Source organism: Protomyctophum bolini, assembly GCF_963924005.1.
Source record: "Protomyctophum bolini genome assembly, chromosome: 2".
In the NCBI taxonomy this organism is placed as follows: domain Eukaryota; kingdom Metazoa; phylum Chordata; class Actinopteri; order Myctophiformes; family Myctophidae; genus Protomyctophum; species Protomyctophum bolini.
Genome location: NC_137863.1, coordinates 33,377,012 through 33,387,322, shown reverse-complemented (window position 1 = coordinate 33,387,322; position 10,311 = coordinate 33,377,012). Strand labels below are relative to the sequence as shown.

Here is a 10,311-nt window from a genome sequence, read left to right as displayed (position 1 = left end):
TCGTAAACAGGTTTATTAGACTCATTGTTTGATGGTGTTGCACGTTGCTTGTAGAGTGTAGAGTGTGAAGCAGAAATAGGGCGTAAACAGGTTTATTAGACTCATTGTTTGATGGTGTTGCACGTTGCTTGTAGAGTGTAGAGTGTGAAGCAGAAATAGGTCGTAAACAGGTTTATTAGACTCATGTGCTAAAATATGCTGTTATTCACAATCCGTCGTTATCTATTTTCTTCTTTTTTCAAAGGACATTTGGAGGTTGGTCGGTCGGTAGGCCGGCTCCTTTTCTTGGCAATTTCTCTTTAATAGGACCAGGTGCACGCACGCACACACACACACACACACACACACGTGCACATTCTCCGCGGTTCAGAGTCTCGGGTCCTGAGTGGGATGCATATGGCGTTTCCATGGAGATCTATCTTTAGTGGCCGCCAACTGTTAGAAACTGCTACCATGTTCTCTGAGAACGAACAATCTCATTCCCTCTCATGCAGAAAGGCTTTTCTTTCTTTCTTTCTTTGAGTACTAGGAGGATTTGTTATTCTCAAAACAGTGTACAGTGTAGTTAAAATTATGTTTTTTTTTATTTGACCACACCCACCAGTTCATTAACCACCTCTACACTAAATATCACTGCCAATATCTCGTAGATCTAGTATTTTGTCGGAATGTTTGCCCCCCAGAAAACAGTGACGGTAGGGTTCAAAGTGTTAAATGTCCCCGTCCGTCCTGTCTGTTTAGAAACAGCTGGATTTGAGGGAAGTACCATTTGTCACAACGGATTTAGATGGCAGATCCTGCGGTGTTTGACAGACAGCGGAGCATTAACCAACCATGAATTATAGAGGAAGAGCAGAGAGGAGAGGAAGGAACAACGAGCCAGCTGGAAACTTTCTGGGGAGAGTTTTGAAACCTACTAATAAATCTTTGGCCTAACTAGGAGACGAATACAAGATTTATTTATTGCAGAGATTTAAATTTATCGTGAAATTGTTCTCCGTCATACAAACCCTCTGTATTACTTACAGGCCTCGCTCAAACTGTCGAAACACATTGTCTGTCTCTGTTCTGCGGGGAGAGGGTGGGAAGCAGAGCAGCTCGCGATTCATTTTCAATGGGAGTCACCTGGTTTTGAATAAACAGCCTTGCTTGTTGGCTCCGTTCTGCCTTTCTCCCCCATCAGGCAGAGCAGAATAAGTTTGACACTTTCATGGCCCAAGTAATCCCTCAGAGCTCCCTTCCCTATGTAATTAGTTTTCCCATTCCCAATACTTTTGGTGTTCTAGTGGAGTGATATGAATCGAAAAATACGCATACTCAATGGGATGATATATCGATATTGCGATATATATAATGATATAATATAGCGCGATATATATCACAATATCGATATATCGCGCTATATATTATATCGCTGCGATATTGTATCGTCCTCCCAATAGCATGATATTGATTGGTTAGTAGTAGTATGCTTAGTTACTACCTGTGAGTGGGTAGTGTTGGCTGATGAATGAATATCAACATCCTAATACATCCTGATACTGGGGGGTCAAATTATGACAGGCAATTTCCTGCTGTCAAAATATGACCCCCCCAGTCAAAAAACACTTTGTTTAAAATAGACACTCATGCTTTCCAAGGTGTGATTTGGGCTGGGAGGAGTAGGACTAAGGCCCTATACGTCCTCTCTGGGGGGGACCAAGCAGGTACAGGACCGAACACGCATGGGTACCCATTACAATAATGAAATGTCAGTTCTAACTATCGGTTTGTACAGACATGCGCATGCAGTCAAGCTCTAATGATTTATTTATTTAACAGCACAATCCGGTTGTAAGTAAGGAGTAGAGTAGCAGCGAGCCTCTCTCTCTATGCAGCATTGACAGGGGACGTGGGGGTGGGGGGATCGTTTGGGGGTAAGGTTTGCGCTTCAGCCAGTCAATCAGTGAGGCAATAGCACGCAGCTGAGTGGTCAGCGAACGGCCGTACACATCAAAGGCAGAGTCTCACGGCTGTACAGAGTTGCTAATTAATGGCTTCTCCGACTGCACTCCCAACGCACGCACGCACGAATGGAAAGAATCACTTCTGTCCGTGACAATAACCAATCTTATACAGTTTGAATTGTACACACGCACATGTACTGCAAATATAGGCCTAATGATATAAAAAAAAGTTTGTGTGCGCGTGCATACTTGTCGTAGGCATTGTTGTGGACAGACGAGTTGTCGACAAGTTGCAAAGTTGTAGTCAGTGTTTTACTGTCTGGAGGAGGCAAGATTCATGTACAATTTGCCCTTTATGGTTCATTTTGCAGAAGGTTATACAGTAGTTCCCCTCATTCATTCCCCTTAGTAATTGATTCTGCTTCTTTAAATCAGCTGCCTTTCCAGGTCATCTCCATTCTCACTCATTCGCTACGAGCTATCTCATCCACACCCTCATTTCCACAGTGCAATTCAGGCGGCCTACTTAAGCAGCCTCAGCTCACTACTTATTCTCCATGATGGGCTGTCAAAGCAGCTCGTTCAGTGTCTGTGTGAAAGTTTTCCCCCACCTCCCCGGCCTCCAACCTGTAGTTCTTAGTCCAGGGGTTATGGGATATTATTGGATTGTTTGCGATTGTGTTGAATCATGTGTTATTACTGTGTATTGTTGTTCATGGAGTTATTGTATCTTTGGCTCTGTTCTGGAGGGGGTCGTTGATATCAGAGCTGTGTCTCGGTGCACATATAATCGGAAATATCAAATGTGATATCAGACCTGTGTCTCAGTACACAGATTATCTGATATCACATGAGCAGAGCCACACCGCCATACTAACATGTGTCTCAATGAACTCGGTTCATTGAGACTCAAACGTCCACCACTGGCCGCCTGGCATCTACGGCAGGACCATAGACTGTAAAAAATATGGACAAAGCGTTCCGCGGGTCTAACATGAACGTAAAATGAAGCCTGTCAGTCCTTGCAATGGAAGTCGCCATCTTTCTAGATCCGTTTGGGCCCAGCTGGCCATTGGCTGGCCCAGACAACGAGGCGGGACTTCCCCCCTTCTTCTTCGTTGGTTTTTATTTTGACTCGAGTGGGTGGGGGATCCCGTTCATAGACTGTAACGGTAGCCACGCCCCTCAGAACATGCGCGACTTTATGGTCATTTTTTTTATAAATGGGACCATAATTTTCCTAAAAGAATATTATGACATTAGAAATGAGACTTTAAACTAGTGACTGGAAGAAGAAAGTATTCATGACCATGTTTATTAAGGTAATACAGTCTAGGTGAAGTTGGGCCCAAATACATGGACTTCTATGGGGCTATGGGTTTTTTTGAGCCCAATGACAGCGCCACAACAGGCCATTATATGAACTTTCATTTCCTTAGTGGCTTCACAAAATATCTGTCTGACTGCCCCCCTGGGCAGGACACAACTAAATGGGTTTCTGGTTATATTTAGGGAACAGTTTGTCATAAAATGGCAAATGGTTGTCGTATCGCGGGCAGCGATCAGCCGTACAGGAAGTACCGATAATGTTGCCGAGCGTAATCCAGGAAGCAATAATGCAGCGCTATTTAAAAAAGATGGACTCCAGCCCTATACCGTACTTTCTCCAGGGAATTTAAGGAGAGTGCAGAAAGGCAGTTTAACAAGGTTAAACATCATTAAGTATCGCTTTCTATAGCTCACAGCTTGTTAAAGTGGGGCATGTGTGTGTATATATATATATATATATATATATATATATATATATATGAGATAAACTGCTGATGAAGCCAGCATGTTGCATTTTAATGTGAACTGATTGTACAGACTGATGCATGTGCATGCTATAACTAGCAGATTGGTGCATTTGCATGCCCTAACTAGCTCCCCGCTGTCAGCTGGACTGAAGTGAATGTAATGCAACAGAAATATTAGCATATGTATTTATGTTCGGCCACCAGAGTCTTCACAGAGCTGTCACTAGTGCATATACTGTACTGTGCTGTACTGTATCTGTGCAGAAGAGAAATATGTTGATGCAGCAATGCCTGGAAATAGCCACGATTGAAAGGCTTATAGCTGATGTGGACCTGTTCTTGAGATGTCTTATGGGCTGACGTGTGTGTGTGTGTGTGTGTGTGTGTGTGTGTGTGTGTGTGTGTGTGTGTGTGTGTGTGTGTGTGTGTGTGTGTGTGTGTGTGTGTGTGTGTGTGTGTGTGTGTGTGTGTGTGTGTGTGTGTGTGTGTGTGTGTGTGTGTGTGTGTGTGTGTGTGTGTGTGTGTGCGGCGCAGGCTAAAGCCTGATTATGTGAGTGCTTGTGGCATGTCATAGAGAGCTACTGTACCGTATCCCCTCCCCCTGTACCAGGCACACACAGTGCTGGGAAAAAAGTACTCAAATATATATATTTTTGCTTAGGTGATAGTATCAAGGGGCACCCGGTGGCCTAGCGGTCCAGGTGCATGTCACATATGCTCTGGCCTGACAGCGTGTCGTGTGTTCGAGTCCCGTTCATGATGACCTTTGCTGCATGTCTCTCCCCATCTCTCTCTCTCTCCCTCTTTCCTGTCAATCTTCACTTGAAACTATCAATAAAGGCAGAAAAGCCGAAAAAGAAAAGTAATAGTATCAATTCTGTAATCTTGAAATACTATAGTATTATTTTGTATTGGCATCAAAATGTAGGCCTGCTTTAAGTACCAAATATATGTTGAGCAGAATGTCCCATTTCAGCTTTTCAAATCTTTTGAAAGTATAGCATATCTACAAGCTCATACAATATGAGCATGTAGATGTTATTTTCAAATGGCCGAAATGTATATAGGGCTGAAGTGTTTATATGGTTTGTAATAATGATCAAAATCTACAAAGTAACTAAAGTTTCCAAATAAATGTAGTGGAGTAAAAGTACAATATTTCCCTCTGAGATGCAGTGGAGTAGAACAAAATGTATTGGAAATTGGAAATACGCAAGTAAAGTACAAATACATCCAAATTATACTGAAGAACAGTATTTGAGTAAATGTATAGCCTATACTACGTTACTCTCCACCACTGGCGCCACACACACAATAATGCAATACATACCAGTCTCGCAAAACCACGCACACACACACACACACGCATGCACGCACACACGCGCACACACGCACGTACACACACACATAACACACACACACACACACACACACACACACACACACACACACACACACACAGACACACACACGCCCACGACAGAGCGCATGCAAAAAAGCATTGTCGTTTGGCTGTGTGCAGGCGTGCACGGCTTCCTGACACAGATGCACACACACAAACACATATGCACCCACACAACCCGCACGCGAGGCAGGGAGGCAGGGAGCCGCAGAGATCAATGGCAGAGCATCCTCTCTTGGAGACAATTAAAAGAGAATGTGTAATGAGCCTATTTATAGGCTGATCTATTTGAATCCAGGGCATTCTCCTGCAGTATACGTAGCGTAGGAGAGGAGAGCCACGCGGAGAAGCATATTTGTTCTGCCCTCCTCCGTCGCCTCCACCCCCCCCTCCCTCCAGCCCACTGTATCCCCCTCTGCCCCCCCCCCTCCAGCCCACTGTATCCCCCTCTGCCCCCCCCCTCCAGCCCACTGTATCCCCCTCTGCCCCCCCCCCCTCCAACCCACACTGTATCCCCCTATGCCCCCCCCCCCCCTCCAGCCCACACTGTATCCCCCTCTGCCCCCCCCCCCCCCTCCAACCCACACTGTATCCCCCTCTGCCCCCCCCCCCCTCCAGCCCACACTGTATCCCCCTCTGCCCCCCCCCCCCCCCCCCCCCTCCAACCCACACTGTATCCCCCTCTGGCGGGGGTTGGCGATAGGGCCTTTCTGTGTGGAGTTTGCATGTTCTCCCCGTGTCCCCTAGGGTAGATACCCTCACATGTTCTCCCCGTGTCCCCTAGGGTAGATACCCTCACATGTTCTCCCCGTGTCCCCTAGGGTAGATACCCTCACATGTTCTCCCCGTGTCCCCTAGGGTAGGTACCCTCACATGTTCTCCCCGTGTCCCCTAGGGTAGGTACCCTCACATGTTCTCCCCGTGTCCCCTAGGGTAGATACCCTCACATGTTCTCCCCGTGTCCCCTAGGGTAGATACCCTCACATGTTCTCCCTGTGTCCCCTAGGGTAGATACCCTCACAAAAACATGCCGTAATCCTGGTCTCTAAAACTACCTCCCCCTGGCCAGCCGGGGCGCCTGATGGAGGGGAAAGGAACTGGTCGGAATAACGTGTCCCTTACACGCGCTACTTCCGGCCGGGGAAATTCCCCTCTGTCAGGTGAAAAGAAGCAGCTTGGACTCCTCATGCATAGAAGGAGGCATGAGGTCAGTCCGCTGCCCCCCCAGGTTGGCAGAGGAAGTGTAGCGCCCAGGATTACATTAGATAATTGGCACTGGGTGATAAGAAAAAACTGGGTTACAAAATCGTGGGATAAAAATTAATTTATCATTTTAAAGATAATAGTTTTCTCTTTCTTGTACAGAGGTTTATTTAGATCTGAAAATTCATTATTGTTTTTTAGCTGAAATTCTCATTACCGCAATGCGGCGACATTCATTTTAGTGGCGCTTAGACTGATTTTAGATTGGATAAGATATATGGGTTTTACTCAAACTGAATTCACATTATTAATTATGTTTAGTAAAAATATAAAATGTATATAATAAAAAATCTACAAGCTCACTGTGAGCGTGTATATCGACTGTTTTCACTATTACACAGCTCATAAAATAATAATAATATTAAAAAGAGACATGCATGGTTTCCGTCCCTTGTTGGTGGTATAGATTTGCATCTGATCCCAGGCAGCCTCCCATATGTCTGCTGATCACAGCCCTGGGTGTCATGGGAGAGAACGTAAGCTAATAAGGCACCATGGAGTGGTGTTCTTTCATAATGCATTGTATGTCTCATGCACAACCAGCTCCTCTTAGGACCAGGTGCAGTCAGAGGTGTGTGTGTGTGTGTGTGTGTGTGTGTGTGTGTGTGTGTGTGTGTGTGTGTGTGTGTGTGTGTGTGTGTGTGTGTGTGTGTGTGTGTGTGTGTGTGTGTGTGTGTGTGTGTGTGTGTGTGTGTGTGTGTGTGTGTGTGTGTGTGTGTGTGTGTGTGTGTGTGTACTCAACTTCCTAATTAGATGTTTACCAACATTCAAATGAGCATTGAGGAATTAATTATCATCATAATCACGTAATATTGGCTTACCGCATATCAAGGATCCTGTTCGTTTGGCAGTTCTGGGCTCCATTGGTTGTCTGGGAGCACTTACAGGCCTTTTCTCAGAATTAAACTATATATCTGTTCCCTGGAGTGTGCAGTAAAGCAAAATAGAACTAGAGTCTATTGTGGCAGTCGCTGAACTCTTGCTACTGCCCCCTGGTGGTGAAAGAGTTAAACGGACCTTGTGGAGGGTGAATGAGGTGTGATTGGAGTATGGAGACATGATGATTAGCTGAGATGTGATAGGAGGACAGGCTGATTGATACAGCTGATTACAACTAAGGCGTGCAAAACTCCTACATGTGTCCCAGTATGAACTAACGCTGTGCTTCATGTACTACATTACCCAGTAATGCATTGCTGCATGTGAAGCTACCCTATCTAAATTTGCTTCCAAAAACAAACACTGTAGCACAGTGGTACAGTGTTTGTTTTTGGAAGCAAATTTAGATTTTAGTTTTAGTCATAGTCTCTTGAATAGTTTTCATTTACTTTTAGTCACATTTTAGTCACCTGGAATGTTTTAGTGTTTAGTCGAGTTCTAGTCGATTCATCATATCATAAGATTTTAGTCGACTAAATCTACAGTTGATTTAGTCGAACAAAATGTATTTTGCCGGGCCTTAATTGATGCCGTCATAATGACACTCATAATTACACCTGCTACACTTGCTACATTGCTACAAGCTCACAACGTGTCGCGCTGCGACGTGTTGAGAGCTTGTAGATCTGCTATTTTCAGCCTGCAAACGAGTGTAAAATTACTTCTACTGGATCTCTTGTCCACTAGTCCCTTCCTAACGTTTTTGTCTATTTTTTATCTGTTGACGAAATTGATAGTATATTTAGTCTTGGTTTTAGTCATCATAGCTTAGTTTTCATTTATAGTTTCAGTTTAGTTTTCGTCAGTGGAAAAAGGTAGTCGACGAACATCAGTTTTAGGCGACGAAAACAACACTGTGCTTCTACATGACCCAGTAATGCATTGCTGCATGTGAAAAGCTACCCTGCCTTTGATAGCATTGAAATAATAAAGATCTAAGCCAAACTTCAACCTTTGTGCTAAACATTTACAATGCAATTTGATTTTATATTGATTGGGGAAACTTGCATTATACTGTAGTTATGGCTGCACTTTTCATCGTGATTCACAGAGGTGGATAGAGTTCAACAGTTCAACGCTACGGGGGTTGGAGTTATTACCGAATCCACGCAAATCTGAAGTCATTAACCCATAATGCATTAATCCAGCATGGGTGCTATCCATGAGATTAATTTCCTAAACGATATGCTAATAGTATTCTGCCGTACGTGTGCTTAAAGCCTGGCAGAGGAGAGGGAGATACTTGTGCGGCTCTTGGCTTGTGAGGAGGAGGAGGACGGGAGGGGGGGTCAGAAAGGCTTTGCCTCTCTTGAAAGGCATTATGTAAGACTCTGAGAGCCATGTGGAGCCTGTCATGACTCTATGACTAAGACGAGCAATTAGAGAGGCTGCTGCGCGTGTGTGTGTGTGTGTGTGTGTGTGTGTGTGTGTGTGTGGGGGGGTGGGGGGGTGGGGGGGTGGGTGGGCGAGCAGAAGAAAAGAACGGCAGATCATTAGAGTATTGTCTATCTATATTTCTTTGACACCCATAGACTGCGTTAATTACAATTAACACTGTCAATTTCACATGTGTGTATTCAAGCAGCGTTGGAGAGACAAGACAACAGGGAGCAATGCCTTACTCTCTCTCTCTCTCACTCTCTCTCACTCTTATTTTTTTTGGTGTGTAATAGTCTCATCTTAGTCATTTTTGTAAACACACATTTTTGTGAAGACAAAAGTGAGGACGCAAATTAAGATTGGCCAGAATGAGATGATCCATGCTGATGTATGATGATAAGAGTGCCCCTCACTTCAGTGTGTGTGTGTGTGTGTGTGTGTGTGTGTGTGTGTGTGTGTGTGTGTGTGTGTGGCAGGAAAACTGCCCCCACAGATGAGCATTATTCATGTTTTATTGAGGGGTGCTAGCCCCTATGTCCAGCTTTGAGGGTTTGTGTAAACGCAAACGTTGTCCTAACACAAACATTGAATGCCGTTGACAATGCATGGCCAGTTTAGTCTTAGTTTAAGTCATCCTAGCTTATTTTTTATTTTCTTTCTATTTTCTTTTCGTCAGTGAAAATAGGTAGTCGACGAACATATTTTGCTTTAGTCGACGAAATCAACACTGATTGCGATGACTGTTAATCTCTCTCTCTCTCTCTCTCAGGTCTGGGGGGCGACCCAGTGGACCTGGACAAGAGGAAAGAGGTGTACGGACCCAACCTGATCCCTCCCAAGAAGGCCAAGACCTTCATGGAGCTGGTCTGGGAGGCTCTGCAGGACGTGACCCTGATCATCCTGGAGCTGGCCGCCATCATCTCTCTGGGCCTGTCCTTCTACCAGCCGCCTGGAGAGGGCACCGCTGAGGGTGAGTGAGTGACTGACAGTCACCTGTAGCATATACATGGGCAACTGGCAATATTGTTATATTGCTGATTTCAGCTGTTACAATTCCAAACATGCAAACATGACGCATGAACACACAGACCATGACGTATTGCGGATTGACACAAACATAAAGCCATTTAGTTTTCAAAATCAGACCATGATCTGATGGTCTGACACTAATGTGTTCGATGGGTTTAGATAAACATGCTTAATCCCCTCAAAGGTAATGACACTTTAAGCATTGACCTCCAGTAACCTCAGAAATAGACGAGGTAACAACAAGGCACACAGTGGTAAAGGCTGGATAGCAATGAATAGCCTAATGCTAGCCAAACCCAATGGCTCAGAACAACAACAACAACAACAACAGCCCCCCCCCGCGCGCCCTCCCCCGGAAGTACTTCCCCCCCCCCCCGTTCCGACCTTAAAGGAACACACACGGTAACACATTCCCAACCATAAGACAGTTGTCTCTCGGGGACACAATAGTATGACCTTTAACCTGAAACCTAACCCGAGGACCATTGCTACAGAAACATGCATGAACACACAGACCAGACCATGACGTTTGTCACACAGTGAGTGAGTGAAGAGT

At 44.9% G+C, this 10,311-nt stretch overlaps 1 protein-coding gene across 1 annotated transcript in view; it reads left to right on the top strand.

The window, feature by feature from the left end:
* Positions 1 to 10,311, top strand: part of atp2b2 (ATPase plasma membrane Ca2+ transporting 2) — a 125,315-nt gene that overhangs the window by 28,290 nt on the left and 86,714 nt on the right. The window contains exon 2 of the mRNA XM_080791997.1: positions 9,496 to 9,696. Coding sequence (XP_080648123.1) covers positions 9,496 to 9,696 — 201 coding nt within the window. The remainder of the gene's footprint in view (positions 1 to 9,495; positions 9,697 to 10,311) is intronic.